At 39.7% G+C, this 13,481-nt stretch overlaps 4 protein-coding genes and 1 long non-coding RNA gene across 6 annotated transcripts; 3 read left to right on the top strand and 2 right to left on the bottom strand.

Annotated features, from left to right (window-relative positions):
- The first annotated feature begins 601 nt into the window (after positions 1-601).
- LOC131007594 (uncharacterized) lies at positions 602-916 on the top strand. The gene has a single exon (XM_057934500.1). The coding sequence runs from the start codon at positions 602-604 to the stop codon at positions 914-916; it is 315 nt and encodes a 104-aa protein (XP_057790483.1).
- Positions 917-1,738: 822 nt separating this feature from the next.
- On the top strand, positions 1,739-4,995 carry LOC131012571 (lanC-like protein GCL2). Its single transcript, XM_057940554.1, has 6 exons — positions 1,739-2,048; positions 2,728-2,906; positions 3,676-3,787; positions 3,945-4,061; positions 4,153-4,470; positions 4,537-4,995. The coding sequence occupies exons 1-6, from the start codon at positions 1,845-1,847 to the stop codon at positions 4,873-4,875; spliced, it is 1,269 nt and encodes a 422-aa protein (XP_057796537.1). The 5' UTR covers positions 1,739-1,844; the 3' UTR covers positions 4,876-4,995.
- Positions 4,855-7,895, bottom strand: LOC131012569 (G-type lectin S-receptor-like serine/threonine-protein kinase At4g27290). 2 transcript variants are annotated; one of them, XM_057940552.1, is made up of 7 exons: positions 6,620-7,895; positions 6,391-6,528; positions 6,192-6,310; positions 5,921-6,131; positions 5,612-5,849; positions 5,371-5,521; positions 4,855-5,292 (listed from the first exon to the last, which is right to left on the bottom strand). In XM_057940552.1, the coding sequence occupies exons 1-7, from the start codon at positions 7,893-7,895 to the stop codon at positions 5,248-5,250; spliced, it is 2,178 nt and encodes a 725-aa protein (XP_057796535.1). In that variant the 3' UTR covers positions 4,855-5,247. The 2 variants fall into 2 exon arrangements, with proteins under 2 accessions (XP_057796535.1, XP_057796533.1); XM_057940550.1 differs by having other exon boundaries at positions 4,855-5,281.
- LOC131012572 (uncharacterized) lies at positions 6,162-8,069 on the top strand. Its single transcript, XR_009097388.1, has 2 exons — positions 6,162-6,283; positions 7,327-8,069. It is a non-coding gene; the product is annotated as an uncharacterized LOC131012572 (long non-coding RNA).
- A 1,733-nt stretch (positions 8,070-9,802) lies between these two features.
- Positions 9,803-12,950, bottom strand: LOC131012570 (probable polyol transporter 4). The gene is made up of 2 exons (XM_057940553.1): positions 12,424-12,950; positions 9,803-11,505 (listed from the first exon to the last, which is right to left on the bottom strand). Exons 1-2 carry the CDS (start codon positions 12,656-12,658, stop codon positions 10,142-10,144), a joined length of 1,599 nt encoding a protein of 532 aa, XP_057796536.1. The 5' UTR covers positions 12,659-12,950; the 3' UTR covers positions 9,803-10,141.
- Between the last annotated feature and the right edge of the window lie 531 nt (positions 12,951-13,481).

Here is a 13,481-nt window from a genome sequence, read left to right as displayed (position 1 = left end):
TAATTTTGTAAATTATAATAAAATTAAGCAATTGTCAAAAGTAAAGTATAATTTCCCCTAAGATGAAATGGTTGTGATAGCCATAGGACAAGTTTGAATATCCCTGCTTCAAACTCCAATTTTAATTTTATATATGCTTTAGTTTAATTTTATAACTAGCATGTGCACTCGTGCACAACAAATGTTTTTATATTTATAGATTTATATAAAATGGGTATCAACTCAATTAGTATTATATTTATAAATATAATTAAAATATTAATTTTAATTAAAAATAGGGTTAATAGCCGGAAAATACACGAACTATTTTCAAATTTGCATATTGCACATCACCTTTAAAATTAGCTCCAGAATACATCACCTTTTAATTTTGTTGCAAATTGCACACGCGTTGACCATCACCTTGATCGGTGTTGACGTGGCACCGGAATTTTCAAACGTGGACTCACCGGAATTCAAAACGACGTCGTTTTGAGTGAGTATCAATTAAAAAAAATGAAAAATCGTTTTGAGCCCTAATTCATCTTCTCTCTCACTCCAGCACCTCCTCCCTCACTCCAGCGGCGCCTCCTCGTCGCCGCCTCCCTCACTCCCCGGCGATATGGTTGTGGCATTAGGTCCGGGAAAGTTCTACGGCAACAGCCTGCCGCGGCCGCGCTTCTACACCGACGTCAAATTCAACGAAGAGAGGGTGGATCCGTCGCCCTCCGTCACGGATCCGCTCATGGCGTGGGCGGAGGAGGCGCACTGGTCCATGGGCGGCCTCAACGTCAAGCGCCACCGCCTCCAGGGCCGCATCGAGGGCAACGTCGAGAGGCTCCGCGTGCAGCGGGAGCAGATCTTCAAGAGAGGAGATGGTCGTTTTGAATTCCGGGAGCAGACTCACTCAAAACGACGTCGTTTTGAATTCCGGTGAGTCCACGTTTGAAAATTCCGGTGCCACGTCAACACCGATCAAGGTGATGGTCAACGCGTGTGCAATTTGCAACAAAATTAAAAGGTGATGTATTCTGGAGCTAATTTTAAAGGTGATGTGCAATATGCAAATTTGAAAATAGTTCGTGTATTTTTCGGCTATTAACCCTTAAGAATATTATTAGATGAATATTGAAAAATAAAAAAATAAAGAAGAAATCATAATAATAATAATAATAATTGACATTATGAAAAGGCAAAAAAAAAAGTTAAAAAATAAATATATAAATATAAAAGAATTAAAAAATAGATTTATTAAAAAAAATATGAGAGAGGAGAGAGAATTTTTTAAAATTTTAATCTTTAAATAAGTATAGCTTTTATATTTTAAATCAAATATTTACATAAAATACAGTATCAAATTAAAGCTCTTATCGTGATCTTTAATTTGATATATATATATATATATATATATATATATTAAATATTTTATAATTAATCAAATTTCACAGGTTTATAAAGAAATAAAACAAAAAATAAGAGATAAAGAAAAAGGAAATAAAAACAAAATATATAGTTACTATATAAACCTTCAATATGATTATTCAATTTTAAAATCAATTTGAAATTGGTTTCAAATTCAAAGTTGCGGTTTTATTATATTACTATGATTATTAATTAAAATTTATTTCAATTAGAGTATATACTTATTTTTATTATTGATTAACTTTTTTATTTAATAATTTATTATTAGAACCGATAAATTCAACATAGTATAATTATTTACTATAATTTCAAGACGTGTCAACATCGTACATATTCGACCACCTCTTCTTCGTTGACCACCGTTGTCATATAAGTCAACCCCATCTCGTTTCGCTTCATCTGCTTAACAAAAAAACAACTGAAACACAAGCAAGAGTTCAACAATGGCGGACCGCTTCTTCCAGAACGAGATGCCCGACTTCGTGCAAGAAAACCCCAACGTGATCGAAGAGGAAGCGAAGGAAAATCGTGGAAGGGTTCAAATTAACCCGCAAGGCACTCGCGACTCGCTCATGAGGTTTCTCTCACTACCTCACTCCTCTCTCTCTCAGATGCTCCAGCGCGCTGCCCTCGACCTCAAAGAAACTGTAATCTTCTCATGCTGAAGCTGCTTTTATTGATGGTGCCTTGTTTGTGTAGAATTCAAGAATTCCGAGTTTGTTTGATTTGTTCCTTAATCGAATTGAAATCTTTTGGTGTAATAATCAGACACGCAAAAGCAAAATCCCATGATCCTGTAATAATCGAATTCAAGAATTGTGAGTTAAGTTTTCAATAAATTTCTTCTTTTGTTGAAGAGGGTTTGTTTTCTACATTTATGATCCTGTATTTTCCGGGGCAAAATTAAACAATTCTGAACTATTTTAGAAATAAGTTGAAGCTGAGGTCATAAATCAAACAAACACTACATTTCAGGTCATAAACTTTAACTAACTCAAAGCTGAATTTCCCGTGATTTCGCAATATTACAGCTCGTATATGGATTGATATAGACAGTTTATCTTGCAGCTAGTATTGTGTTATGCTGTTAATCCAAGTTCCATACTTCAATTTTCGAGTAAATTGAGTTCTGTGGAAGGTTTGCTGCTGCAGCTTAAATTTCATTTCTTGTTACTTTGCCTTTCAGACAGACTAGCAAGTGATGGTAGTGTTATCTACTTTTTGATATTCGGGGCATAATGAAGCAGTGTGTAGTGTGTAGATTCAGGATTCTTGCAATCTGATGTTGTTTGGAGTTATATGAAGTCGTGTTGTATCTATGAATAGATTGTGGTGGAGACGTGGGGACTGAGCGGGCAACGGGTGGAGGACTTTTCTCTCTATGCCGGTACATTGGGAACTGCTTATTTGCTCCTCAAATCTTTCCAAGTGACCCGTAACAAGAATGATTTGAGTCTGTGCTTAGAGATTGTTAAGGCCTGTGATTCCTCTTCGACTCGATCCAGGTACTCTCCTTTATGCTTTATGCTTTATGCATATGAAGTTCCTATTGTTTCTCATGTTTCATTCACAAGTAATGTTTTGTTGTGTCAAAGTTAAGATCTATATGTAGTTGCTACCGGATGCACTTGTTTGCTTTAAAAAGATGCAACTAAATTTACCCACTTTCATATTTTCTATCAGACATAATTTTTCAAAATAATTTAACAAAAACTCCTGCAATGAAAGATACTCTATATACCAACTAAAACTAAAATTTAATAAGTACTACAATTAATCAAATGTAAATAGAAAATATCAACAAAAACTAACACGTATATATTTGTTGCAATAATCAGTAATAAACTATAAATTCAAAGATAGAAAATCATATAACCTGGTTGATGTGAAAAAAAGTTCAAATGACGAGAGAAGTACTTGAGAGTGGAGTATATTGAAGAGGATTTAAACAATAGACCTCAAGAAGAATAGAATAACTTTTAAGAAGGCCTTACCATTTCATCATTTCTAATTGTTGTATGAGTATACAAATAAACAATAGTATAATATATAATGACATATATATTCGGGGGCCTTGACTTAAGCAATAGAAAATGGTGGGATAGATGTTAGAAAATGAAATTCAGTGTAGGGATGCTGTACATTATGCTCCTTTGATCTCGTTTCTTGTTCCCTTAAGTGTTTTCTAATAAAGTCAAGGCAATATAAATGGATTGTCGAACATGAAGTGGTAGTTTGTGCAACGCCATAATCATTAGGTATGAACGGACTCAGGGATGTAACTTTTTTATGTGGGAGAGCTGGAGTATGTGCATTGGGAGCCGTTGCTGCAGAGTACGTAGGCGATGGCAAGTTGTCCGATTACTATATATCCCAATTTAAAGAGGTAAAAACTTCCTTGTGGATGTTTTAATAGTTTTTTTTTTTGTTTTTTGGTTAACTAACAAAAAAATCTAAAGATCGTATGACATTGGACTCGAACATAAAACCGTAGTTGTTATAACTGCATCAGTTGAGCGAATGAATTTCATTGTGGAAAACAGATAAAACTGTCGAAAGATCACCAGGATGAGTTACTGTACGGTAGAGCTGGATACTTGTGGACTTGTTTATTTTTGAATAAAAATTTCGGTAGGGATACAATTCCGGCGACCTCCACGGTAGGTCATGCATTTGAATTCTTCATTTAGTGTTATATTCAAGAAAAAGGCTAAAATTTTAAGAAACAATGCTATAATTGGATCATGGCAGGGTGCTATCGCGAAAGAGATTATCAGGAACGGGAGGAAACTAGGAAAACGGGGAGGGTGCCCGTTGATGTTTGAATGGCACGGTCAAAGGTATTGGGGTGCGGCTCATGGGTTGGCTGGAATCATGCATGTTCTGATGGACTTTGAACTCACATCGGACGAACTCGAAGATGTCAAGGGAACTCTTAAGTACATGATCAGCAATAGGCTTCCCAGTGGGAATTACCCTGCTGGCGAAGAAGATAAGCAACACGATGCTCTAGTACACTGGTGTCACGGAGCTCCTGGGATCACCCTCACGCTCGTCAAGGCTGCTGAGGTGATGCTTTAGTTCACTTAATTTTTTCTATTGATAATATCTAAATAATTCAGTGATATAATACAGGTGTTTGGGGAGAGAGAGTTTTTACAAGCTGCCATGGATGCAGCGGAGGTGGTTTGGAACCGTGGCCTACTGAAACGGCTTGGGATTTGTCATGGCATCAGTGGGAATGCCTATGTGTTCCTCGCCCTCTATCGGCTCACTGGGATTATCGAGTATCTATACAGAGCCAAAGCTTTTGCTTGCTTCTTGCTTGATAGAGCTCACATTCTTATGTCGACGGGCGAGATCCATGGAGGAGATAATCCCTTTTCGATGTTCGAAGGTGTTGGAGGAATGGCTCATCTCTTCCTCGATATGGTTCAGCCTAAGAATGCTAGATTTCCTGCCTACGAATTCTGATAATATCTGTTAATAATACGTCCCTTTTACATGTTACAAATACTTTTATCAGTTCATGTATGAATTGAGACTGTTTGTGCACTTTCTAATTCTCTATCTATCTGCCTTCCAATTCGGTCATTGTTATCGTCGCTCTGACTGACCCTTTTCTGCTTGATATTTGGTCTTCAACGTCGTTGGAACTCCTTTCCATGAAAAATCCAGGTTCGTTGGGTTCGGGCGCAGCTTCTCCCTCGCATCCTAACATGAAAACCACGGACGACATGGCTGGTCTGTCTTCTGCGAGTTTCTGGACGCACAACAAGCCGACTTGTACGCATCTCTTCACGTGCGGTTCGACAAAGGTATCTTTCAAACATTCATCCATCAACTCTAGCACTTTGTTTTCTTTCCACAACAACCATGCCTGCACAAATGCTATTCGCATGAAAAAAAAGCAAAAAGATTTATATTTATATATGGCAAGAGAATGAATTCTTGTGTTTTGCATCTTACATGTCCCAAAAGACTATGATCGTGATCGTGATGGTGAAACCCTCTGTTTCTTTTTCCGCTAACTATCTCTAGAACCATGACTCCAAAGCTAAAGACATCTGATTTCTCCGAGAATTTCCCATCAATTGCATATTCCGGTGCCATGTAGCCACTAAACAAAGTTTGATAAAGTCATAAGCTGCTATGCTGAAAACGAGATACTAGATTTCGTGATTTCATAGGATAGGGAGAGAGAGCTCACTATGTTCCGACAACTCTTCTCGTTCTGGCCATAAACTGGTCGCTTCTGAAAGTCCTTGCTAGGCCAAAATCTGAAATTTTCGGATTCAGATTTTCGTCTAGTAAAATATTGCTCGTCTTGAGATCTCTGTGGATTATCTTTAATCTGGAATCCTGATGGAGATACAGTAGTCCCCGTGCGATTCCCAGAATAATGCTGTACCGCTTAGGCCACGTCAGCTCTGTTTTCCTGTTCTGATCTGTAAGATCAAAAACTTTACTTCAGTTTCTTTCGATGAAGGTAGAAAACGAAGAAATTCTTGAGCCATACCAAAAATAAGATAATCGAGGCTTCTGTTCTGCAGGTACTCGTAGATTAGCATCCTTTCATCTCCTTTAATGCAACATCCCAAAAGTCTGACTAGGTTGGTATGCTGTAGTTTAGCAAAGAGAATAACCTCGTTCATGAACTCTTCGAGACCTTGTCTGGACGTTCCCGACAATCTCTTGACAGCTATTTCCTCGCCCGCTGGCAATTTTCCCTGCTCAATGCATACACATATTATCATTTGCACCTTTTAGATATCTAGCATGAAATTTACCTTGTAAACAGGGCCGAAGCCTCCTTCTCCGATCATGCTTTCCTCGGAGAAGTTGTGCGTTGCAGCTGCAATTGTCGCGAAACTGAATAGAGGTAACTCTATATCCTCACTTCTTCGTTCTGCAGTTTTTGAAAAAAAATGGTTCAGTGTCTTTGAGTATTAACTATTAAGACTGCTTCTGTGAATGTTATGCTCTTACCTCGTCTCTTTCGTCTTCTCACTAGAACTATAACTATAACTCCACAGGTTAAGATAGGTATCAGAACTCCCATAGCAACTGATATTGCTATTGCCTTTGCATGCCTCGCCTTCTTGTTGTTTGCATTACGTATAGATTCTACGGAGGGGAAAAGAAAAATATGAATCGCGATACCTAACTACACTAGGCTAAGACGAGTTCTTGAACTACTGAGACAAAATGGAGTTACCTAGTTCAGAAACTGGCAGGCGAATGTAGATATTCTGATTCGTATCTGCACCCGGAAGCACTCTAGTGTCGATAAGATCCCCGAACCACATCAAGCAGCCGTGGCCTCCGTTGTTTATGTACGGCTGTGCATACGCTGTGCAGTTGCATTTTCTCAAGCACGCATCTCTGCACTCACCGATGTTCATGCTCGTATTCAACCAAAATCGTAGCATATCTGGATATTTCACCCCCTTAAGCTCTAGAAAGCCGTCTCCGCTCCTGCAACTCAACGGCCTAATCCTAGTGCATCCGTCGGACCAGTCTTGAAACTCCCAGTTCGTCCGAAACTTGGGTTCGAAGCCATCCAAACACCCGCATATCGGCACACTCTCTATTCTGCACATGCCGTTAGGACCACACTTGGCGTAGTCATCACAAGGATCTTTGGGTATCGTGTAAACTAGATTCCAGTCATCTCTCTCGTCGTTCATTGTGTAACGACGGATCGAGCCAGACTGATCCATCACTAGCCTTGTGAGGATCGAGCCGTTATAAGGATCCACATACGTTGTTCTGCCCTCGTCTATGACCATTTGCCCCTTGAAAACATTGTTGTAGAAGGTCGGGACGTTTATGTAAACCCCGTTCCACATGCCACTCCGGTATATCTTCACACCGCCCCTCATAATCACCATCTGAGGTAACCCTTTATTCTCTATCCTGTAGGTGAAATCTCCCGGAGAAGGATCATCGGAGCTCCTCCACGACGTCAAATACTTATCCTGCCCCGCGTCGAGGCTCTGCACCATGTACATCCCCGGCAACCTCGTGTCACTCGGGTAATCAAAACTCTGCCATATGTAGCTTCCCTCCGAAGAGTCAGCCTCCACCGCCGTGTCCGCGAGGACGAGGTTGCCGGTGTCCAAGAGCCGTAAGCTCGGATTTCTTGCTGCCACCCTCGATGAATTCGACGACCACTGTATGCTTCCATCTCTGCTTATGACTAATGCGCCATTTCTTGTCACTTGTAAGTTTATCATCATCACTCCTTGTGAATCTATGACGGGATCGTTCCGGTTCGCAACCCAAACAACGACATCCGGTTTCTTCGTGTACCAAATCCCCAAGAACCTGTTCTTGGACGAGCTGGGGGAGAAGAAGCCGAGCTCGAAATCCCGGTTTCGCGAGATCAAAGTCTGGCCGTTGGATAACGTCCCGTTGGCCGGAAGTGTGTCGTTTCCGGCTGATGAGAAGACAAACCCACAAAAAGCAATAGCTAAGAGGAAGTTAGGCATTTCTTTCTGACACCTTAAACTTAGACGAATTGATGATGGTGGTAAAGTACCAATATAGCTTTAGAGATGTCTCTGTCCAAACTAAAGTCGTGGCTGCTGGAAACAGTAAATTGTTGAGAGTTCTACAACACTACGGATGCATCGTGTCCAAAAAGATGGTTTTAATTTTTACAATGATGGGGTCAAAAAAAAAATCAAAATTCATATTCAGATCCATTAGATCCACGGGGTCTCGAGTTAAAACCTGAATTTGCATTTTTCTAATTCTAAAATAAATTCCAAGTGAAATAAAATTATAATAACACCATAATACTCCCTCCGTCCACCAATTCAAGGCCTAGGGCAAGTGTAAATTACACTTGCCCTAGGCCTTGAATTGGTGGACGGAGGGAGTAATTGTTTAGAATCTTGAAAATTATTCAAAAATAAGTTTTTTCACATTATAATTCATTTAAAAGCATTACAAACAATTCAAAATAAGATTAAAATACACAAATCATTGGAGTGTCAATTAAAACGACACACATATACTATAGACTCGAAGAAAACTCACGGTCACAGGGGATAATTGCAATTTTATTGGTTAGTGATTTGGTTATTTACACATACATCCTCGATTATTGAATTATTAAGATTTTTTATAACAACATATATTTTAAATTTCCATTTAATCCTAATAATCAACTGATTTCTTTTTTTTTTTTTTAGGGGGCAACCGTGTTGATTTTCTTTGGACTTGAGGGAGGAAGAGCGGTGCTTGAACTGTAGACCTCATTATTTGCAGACAGAAGTTCACACTGTTTCGTGTTCTATTGAAGACGCAAACCGTGTTGAGTTAAGTTCACGCTTGTTAAATTTTTTATGGTTGAAATTTAAACTACCCACTTTCATAATTTATCTATCAGATTCAAAACTCTCCACCCTTATAAATAATAAATATACTCAATCTATCCAAAACTAAAGTGATGTTGATGGGTTTGCACTGTTTTTTTGTAAAAGTTCTTACACTTTCTTACACAAGTACAATTGTGTAAGAAAAGAGTAAGATTGTTAGTTAAAAATTGTACAAAAATATGAGAAATATGCATTTATTGCTAACTCACGTCACTTTGTAACCCTAATATACTGTAGGTTTGAAAAAAAATTGAAAAAATTAGAGTACGTTTGTTTTATAAAAACATTAATACGAAGACGAAAACATACAAACTTATGTACATTATGAAAAAAAAAAAATCTGAAGCTAATGGCTTAACTAGCCGTTGATAACCCTTAGTCATCGTCACTAGCCGCGGGCATAATTTTCCAGCGGCTAGTGATATATTTAGATGTAGATTATTTTTCTGGATGTAAATATATCACTAGTTGCCGATAACTCTTAGCCGCCGTCACTAGCCGCCGGAAAATTATCTCCGCTGCTAGTGACGGCGGCTAGTTAAGCCATTAACTTCAGAATTTTTTATTTATTTTATAATATATATAAGTTGTATTTTTTCGACTTCGTATTACTGTAATGTTTTTATAACACAAACGTGGCCTATTTTTTTCAAATTTTCAAACCTACAGTATATTAAGCTTACAAAGTGACGCAAGTTAACAATGAATGCATTTTTCTCAGATTTTGTACAATTTTCAACTAACAATCTTACACAAGTACAATTGTATAAGAATTTTTATACAAAAAAATGCAAGCCCATCAACATCACTTTACTTTTGGGTAGATTAAGTATATTTATTATATGAGTGGATAGTTTTGATAGATAAGTTATGAATATGAGTACTTTCGCCCATTAACACAATTTTTATTGAATCGAGTTTGAGTTTGAGTTGGTCGCTACTTGATCCGTTTACACTCTGAGGTATATGTAAGGGCATATTCAATAACCAGATTGAAGACTTTGAAGCCAGGATTAATATATCTTGCATCTTTGTAGGATTATTATTGCAGTAACACAAGGAACAAATCTAGTACATCGGTTTCACATTTCAAACCTAAATGATACGACGTCGTGCACCTTCAAAAACTATATGCAGCAAAAGAATGAGCTATGCAAATAGGCTTCTTTCAAGCAGTTCAGAACCTGCAATCACTAACCACAACCACTTTCCTACAAAACCAACACCTTCTCTTGTCCGATTCCCACAAATTGAATCCTCCAACGTCGATCGAAAGGATCCGGCCTTCGTCTCGTGGTCGGTGTGTCGACAATCTCGTGCAGTCGAAAACATCGTTCTTCCAGATACGCGGCTCACTCCTTCTGCACCAGACGTTCGGCGTCTCCAAGCTGAACCTCGCTCTCCTGCAGCTCATACCGATCCTCGAACAGCAGCTCGATCTGCTCGAGCGACTTCCCCTTCGTCTCCGGTATGCACCGGTACACAAACACCACGGAGACCGCGGAGATCGCTGAGAAGAGGAAGAACGTGCCCCCGAATGTGATGGCGTGCGCGACGGAGAGGAACGACATGGCGACGAAGCCGCTGCAGAGCCGGTTCCCGACGGCCCCGAGAGCCGATGCTTGCGCACGGACGCGCAACGGGAAGATCTCCGACGTAAGGACCCAGCAGACGGGGCCTATCCCAACGGAGAAGAAGGCCACGTTGCCGCAGACGCCTAGAATGGCCATCGCCACCGTGAATGATCCTTCCCCGAAGAACGACATAGTCATTCCGACACTAAACAAACACACTGTCATGCCGATGGTGCTCACGTAGAGCAGAGGCTTCCTCCCAACTCTGTCAATCAACACAATAGCTACGACTATGAAGGCAGTCTTCGTCACCCCAACTGCGACGGTCGCGGCGAGGAGCTTCGACTTATCGTCAATGCCGGCTGCCTGAAAGATCTTTGGGCTGTAATAGACCGTCGCGTCAATGCCGGTGATCTGCTGGAATGACTGGATCCCGAACCCCGCGATCAACATCCTCGCAAGAGCTGGAGACGGGCTGAGTAGCTCACGCCACACGGCCTTCTGCTCGACCCCGTCACCGCTGCCGTGCCCAGCCGCCAGCTGGATCTCGGCAAGCCTCTCCTCGACCTCCGCCTCGTGCTCATTCGTGTTCAGAAGCACAGACCGCGCCTCCTCAATCCGACCCTGCAGCACAAGCCACCTAGGCGACTCCGGGATGATGCATAACGCGAATGCAATGAAGATCGACGGCAGGATCCCGACGGCAAGCATCACTCTCCAGTTTGTGTGCGCGGGGAGGCCGGAGAACACGTAGTTCGAGACGTATCCGAGGAGGATCCCTAAGTTGATGAAGATCTCTGGGAACGAGGTGAGCGAGCCCCGTGCGATGGTCGGGGAGATCTCCGCAATGTAGACGGGCGCGATCATGACCCCAAATCCGATCCCAATGCCGCTCAGGATCCTCCCAATCATCAGGACCCTGAACGTAGGGGCGAAGGTCATCACGACCGCCCCAAGCTGGAAGACGATGGCGGCCAGCCCCATCGTCCACTTCCGGCCGATAGCGTCGGAGGTCCGGCCGCCGCCTAGGCTGCCTAAAAGGGACATTACGCTTAGGATTCCGATGAGGACCTCTTGCTGCACCTCTGTTATCTTCAAATCCTCTTGAATGAAGAGGATTGCTCCACTCATCACTCCCACATCTGCAAATCAACAGCTTATTTAATCTCAGTTTCAGCCATGAATCTATCAAAACAATAGCATTTCTCTTTCACTATCATCAGACACATAAATCAAGATTCAAACTTTGACTTTGACCCATCACAGAAAACTTGATTTTTTGAAGAGACAGAAGTTCATATCAAACCAAATGTAGGATCATCTTGTGAATTAAGTAGCCATCTTACATATGATATGTATATATATATAAGGAGAGGTTCAAATGAGAATCCTCAAATAAAATGAGAATGAAGAGCCCTTCGATCGTGAAAATCTACAATGCACACATCATTTTGATAAATGAATGCAACATCTTGATTTGAATCCTGGAGGAGGCAAAAAATTCATTAATTTCAAATGCATTGAATTCATTAATTTTATAAGAAAATGTATTGTTCTCACATTCTCGCAAAAAATGTAGTTCTCAACAAGAAGTCAACAACCACACCATATATATAAATATACATGATAACTTTATTACAGAAATACTACTAATTAACATAATTTTGTACACAATAAAATTGTAAATATAAAATTGATGCTTATTACATGAAAAAACTCAAACAATATACCGATTCTCTCTACACTCTCACTAAAAGCATATGTTGAGCGCAATTTAAGGTTATCTGAGAAGATGTGTTTATCACAACTCACACATCGTGTTCATATTGGCAAAATTTGAATTCTTGTTTATTCAAAAATAAACTAGTTAAGGAGAAACATATATAACTCTTCATTATGATATTACTCTCCACATCAAGAATCAAGCTCTAGATGAAGCCGATTCTAAATCAAGAATCGAACTTTGACTTTGACCCATCACAGGAAACTCCATTTCTTGAAGAGAGAGAGAAGTTGAAATCAAACAAAAATGTGGGATCAAGAATTGAAGATTCTCTTACCGTAGCCAAGAAGCACGCTGTTGAGAGAGGCGAAAACAGAGCAAGCAAACACATATTTCCGAGTGGTTTTGCTCCGCTGCATCTGACGGTGGTGCTCCGCCGCATCATAATCTTCACCAAAAACGTCGCCGTTTCTCAGCTCAGAGTCATCATCCATTCTTGTGTATTTGTTGCTGGCTCCCAACGGCAAGCCCATCTCCACGTTCCCATTTTCTTGGATTTTGGGCAGGCCCATCTCCCCAAACCGCCGATTCCAACCGAAAAAACGGAACTTTGCAACGGTTTCAAGAGCTCTCAGCTTAGATTCTTGAAACAGTGGACAGGTGTGGGGGTTGGGGGAGAAGAGGGCTTGTTTTGCAGATCTGAAATTGGGAGTGATGAAGACTTTTAATTGACAAGTGGGGAACTTCTTTTTGGTTCATGTAAGAAAATCCCATTTTTGTTAATTCTTTTTTTAATTTATTTTTTTATTTGGTTTGCAGAATGCCATCACACGTTCTTGACTTTTTACTTGTCCAAGGTTTGATGGAGCTTTCCGAGCAACCAGCTGTGATATGCTGCTACACAGTAATTTTTTAACGAGTTATGTCATGAATTTTTAGCATTTTTAATAAAATATCTCGGACATTCATTTTTCCTAAGCAATTCTGGATTTTTAATTTTTTTTTATATAAAATATCCTGTTATAAAAAATTTGATGATGGAAAAATGATTTATCTAGTCAGATAAAATATGTTGGGGATAGTCACGATTGGAAAATTATACTATTATGAATTACCATTGTTGGAAAAAGTTGAAAGTTCGTAATTTTTTGTCATCTTTCCATTACCGAATTTTGTATAGCAGGACAATGTAAAATATGTGTGTTTCTTTAATCTTTTTATCGATTTTTTTTTTTCGCACAGCCACTGTCTTAAATATGTATATAATTGAATACAAATATACATAGCACTAGACGATCCTTTCCTCTCACTCTTGCTCACCGCTCAATTATGCATGTAATTGAACATAAATATGTATATATATAAATTCATATATGCATAGCACTATGTAACTTG

This window comes from Salvia miltiorrhiza, chromosome 2, assembly GCF_028751815.1.
Source record: "Salvia miltiorrhiza cultivar Shanhuang (shh) chromosome 2, IMPLAD_Smil_shh, whole genome shotgun sequence".
Lineage (NCBI taxonomy): Eukaryota > Viridiplantae > Streptophyta > Magnoliopsida > Lamiales > Lamiaceae > Salvia > Salvia miltiorrhiza.
Note: the sequence above shows the minus strand (reverse complement) of the source record. Positions and strands in the feature narration are given on the sequence as shown.